General features: G+C 47.7%; 1 protein-coding gene across 1 annotated transcript; it reads left to right on the top strand.

The window, feature by feature from the left end:
- Positions 1–230: 230 nt before the first annotated feature.
- LOC128869379 (uncharacterized) lies at positions 231–1,118 on the top strand. The gene has a single exon (XM_054111952.1). It carries the CDS (start codon positions 231–233, stop codon positions 1,116–1,118), a length of 888 nt encoding a protein of 295 aa, XP_053967927.1.
- The last annotated feature ends 415 nt before the right edge of the window (positions 1,119–1,533 follow it).

Below are 1,533 nucleotides of genomic sequence, written 5' to 3'. Positions count from 1 at the left end.
ACTAGTGAATGACCGAACATCGATTTTTAAAGCTGAGGCGAAAGCAAACCGAACTTTGCCTAATTTCGCCCGAAGCCGAACCGAACATTTTCCCACGTAATAATCGATGACGAACTTTTAAAAAGCTAGTATTTTTATTAATAAAAAATTAAAAAAAAAGGTGCACAAGAGTGAATCGCATTAATTTCTGTTAGCCTTTTATAACAGAAGTAAAGGTAGACTCAACAAAAATGTCTTACAAAGACGCGGCGTGTAGCACGAAGTTGGGAATAATTCCTCCTGACTATCCCACTACAGTATGGTCGACGGAAAGACTAACGGCCATACAACATGCTATCCTGGAGGCGATAAGGAAAAAGCAGACTGGCGCTGCAAAGCCCAAATTTAATAGCTGCACCTTTCGCCCAGGATATATAGTTATATCATGCGGCTGCGATGATACGGCTAATTGGCTAAAGGAAGTAGTTCCTAAGCTGAAGCCGTGGAAAGATGCACAGCTGAAGATTGTGCAGGAGGCGGACATACCGCGCCCACAAATCTTCGTTGGTCACTTTCCAGAATTGGACAGCCCCTCAACTGAGGATATTATTAGCCTCCTTGACGGCCAAAACGAGGGCCTCAACACCAATGACTGGCGGGTGCTCAACAGAGTGCGCAAGGGTACGGTGGTAGAAATTACCATTGCTATTGACCCAATCTCCGCAAAAGTCATAAAGACTTCCAACAACTGGTTGAACTACGGGTTCGGTAAAACCCAACTTCGGCCAAAATCTAAAGGCCCGATTGATCCGCCTAAGGTTACCGAACAGGACCCTGATCCCTCGGCGAAGCAAAGCTCTGAGGAAGCGGGAACTTTGACTCCAACGGCTTCAATAGCCCAGGACGATAAGGCCAGCTGCGCCAGTCACGAGCCAGAAAAGCCAACAACATCCGGCACATGGCGCCATAACGTGGCCGAGGGTATCCGCATGCGACCCCCGCTGCAGGCTGATAAAAAAGCGCACAGCCACAACAAGGATCGAAGGGGGGATCAGATGTCCGCTGAGGAAGCAGTCCTGCTGAAAAGCAACCGAGGCAAGAAAAAGGCAGCCATTGCCAAACGAAGGATCACTAGATGACCTGGCCTAAGCGTAAACCCTACAACACCAGAAGGCAACTCGGATGCCTTCAAATAAATCTCCATCACGCAAAAGCAGCCTCGGACGTGCTTACGAGGAGATTTAACCAAGAACTCTTGGATGTAGCTTTCATTCAAGAACCATGGGTACGTAAAGGAGTCATTCAGGGACTCCAGAGCGCAAACGGTAAGTTGATATATGCTGCCAACAAAGACCGTCCCAGAGCGGCGTTGTTAATAAATAATCAACTAACCTTTATCCCAATATCACAGTTCATTACAGAAGACCTGGTGGCGATTTGGGTAAAAGTGCCAACGAGCAAAGGTGAGCATGAGGTAGTACTTGCCTCCGCCTACCTTCCAGGAGATGAGGTCACTGCTCCAACAAGGGAGGTTATAGCCCTGGTGGAACATTG

This window comes from Anastrepha ludens, chromosome 2, assembly GCF_028408465.1.
Source record: "Anastrepha ludens isolate Willacy chromosome 2, idAnaLude1.1, whole genome shotgun sequence".
In the NCBI taxonomy this organism is placed as follows: Eukaryota; Metazoa; Arthropoda; class Insecta; order Diptera; family Tephritidae; genus Anastrepha; species Anastrepha ludens.
Note: the sequence above shows the minus strand (reverse complement) of the source record. Positions and strands in the feature narration are given on the sequence as shown.

Coding starts and splice junctions, on each gene's coding strand:
- LOC128869379 (XM_054111952.1), top strand. CDS start 231: ATGTCTTACAAAGACGCGGCGTGTAGCACGAAGTTGGGAATAATTCCT.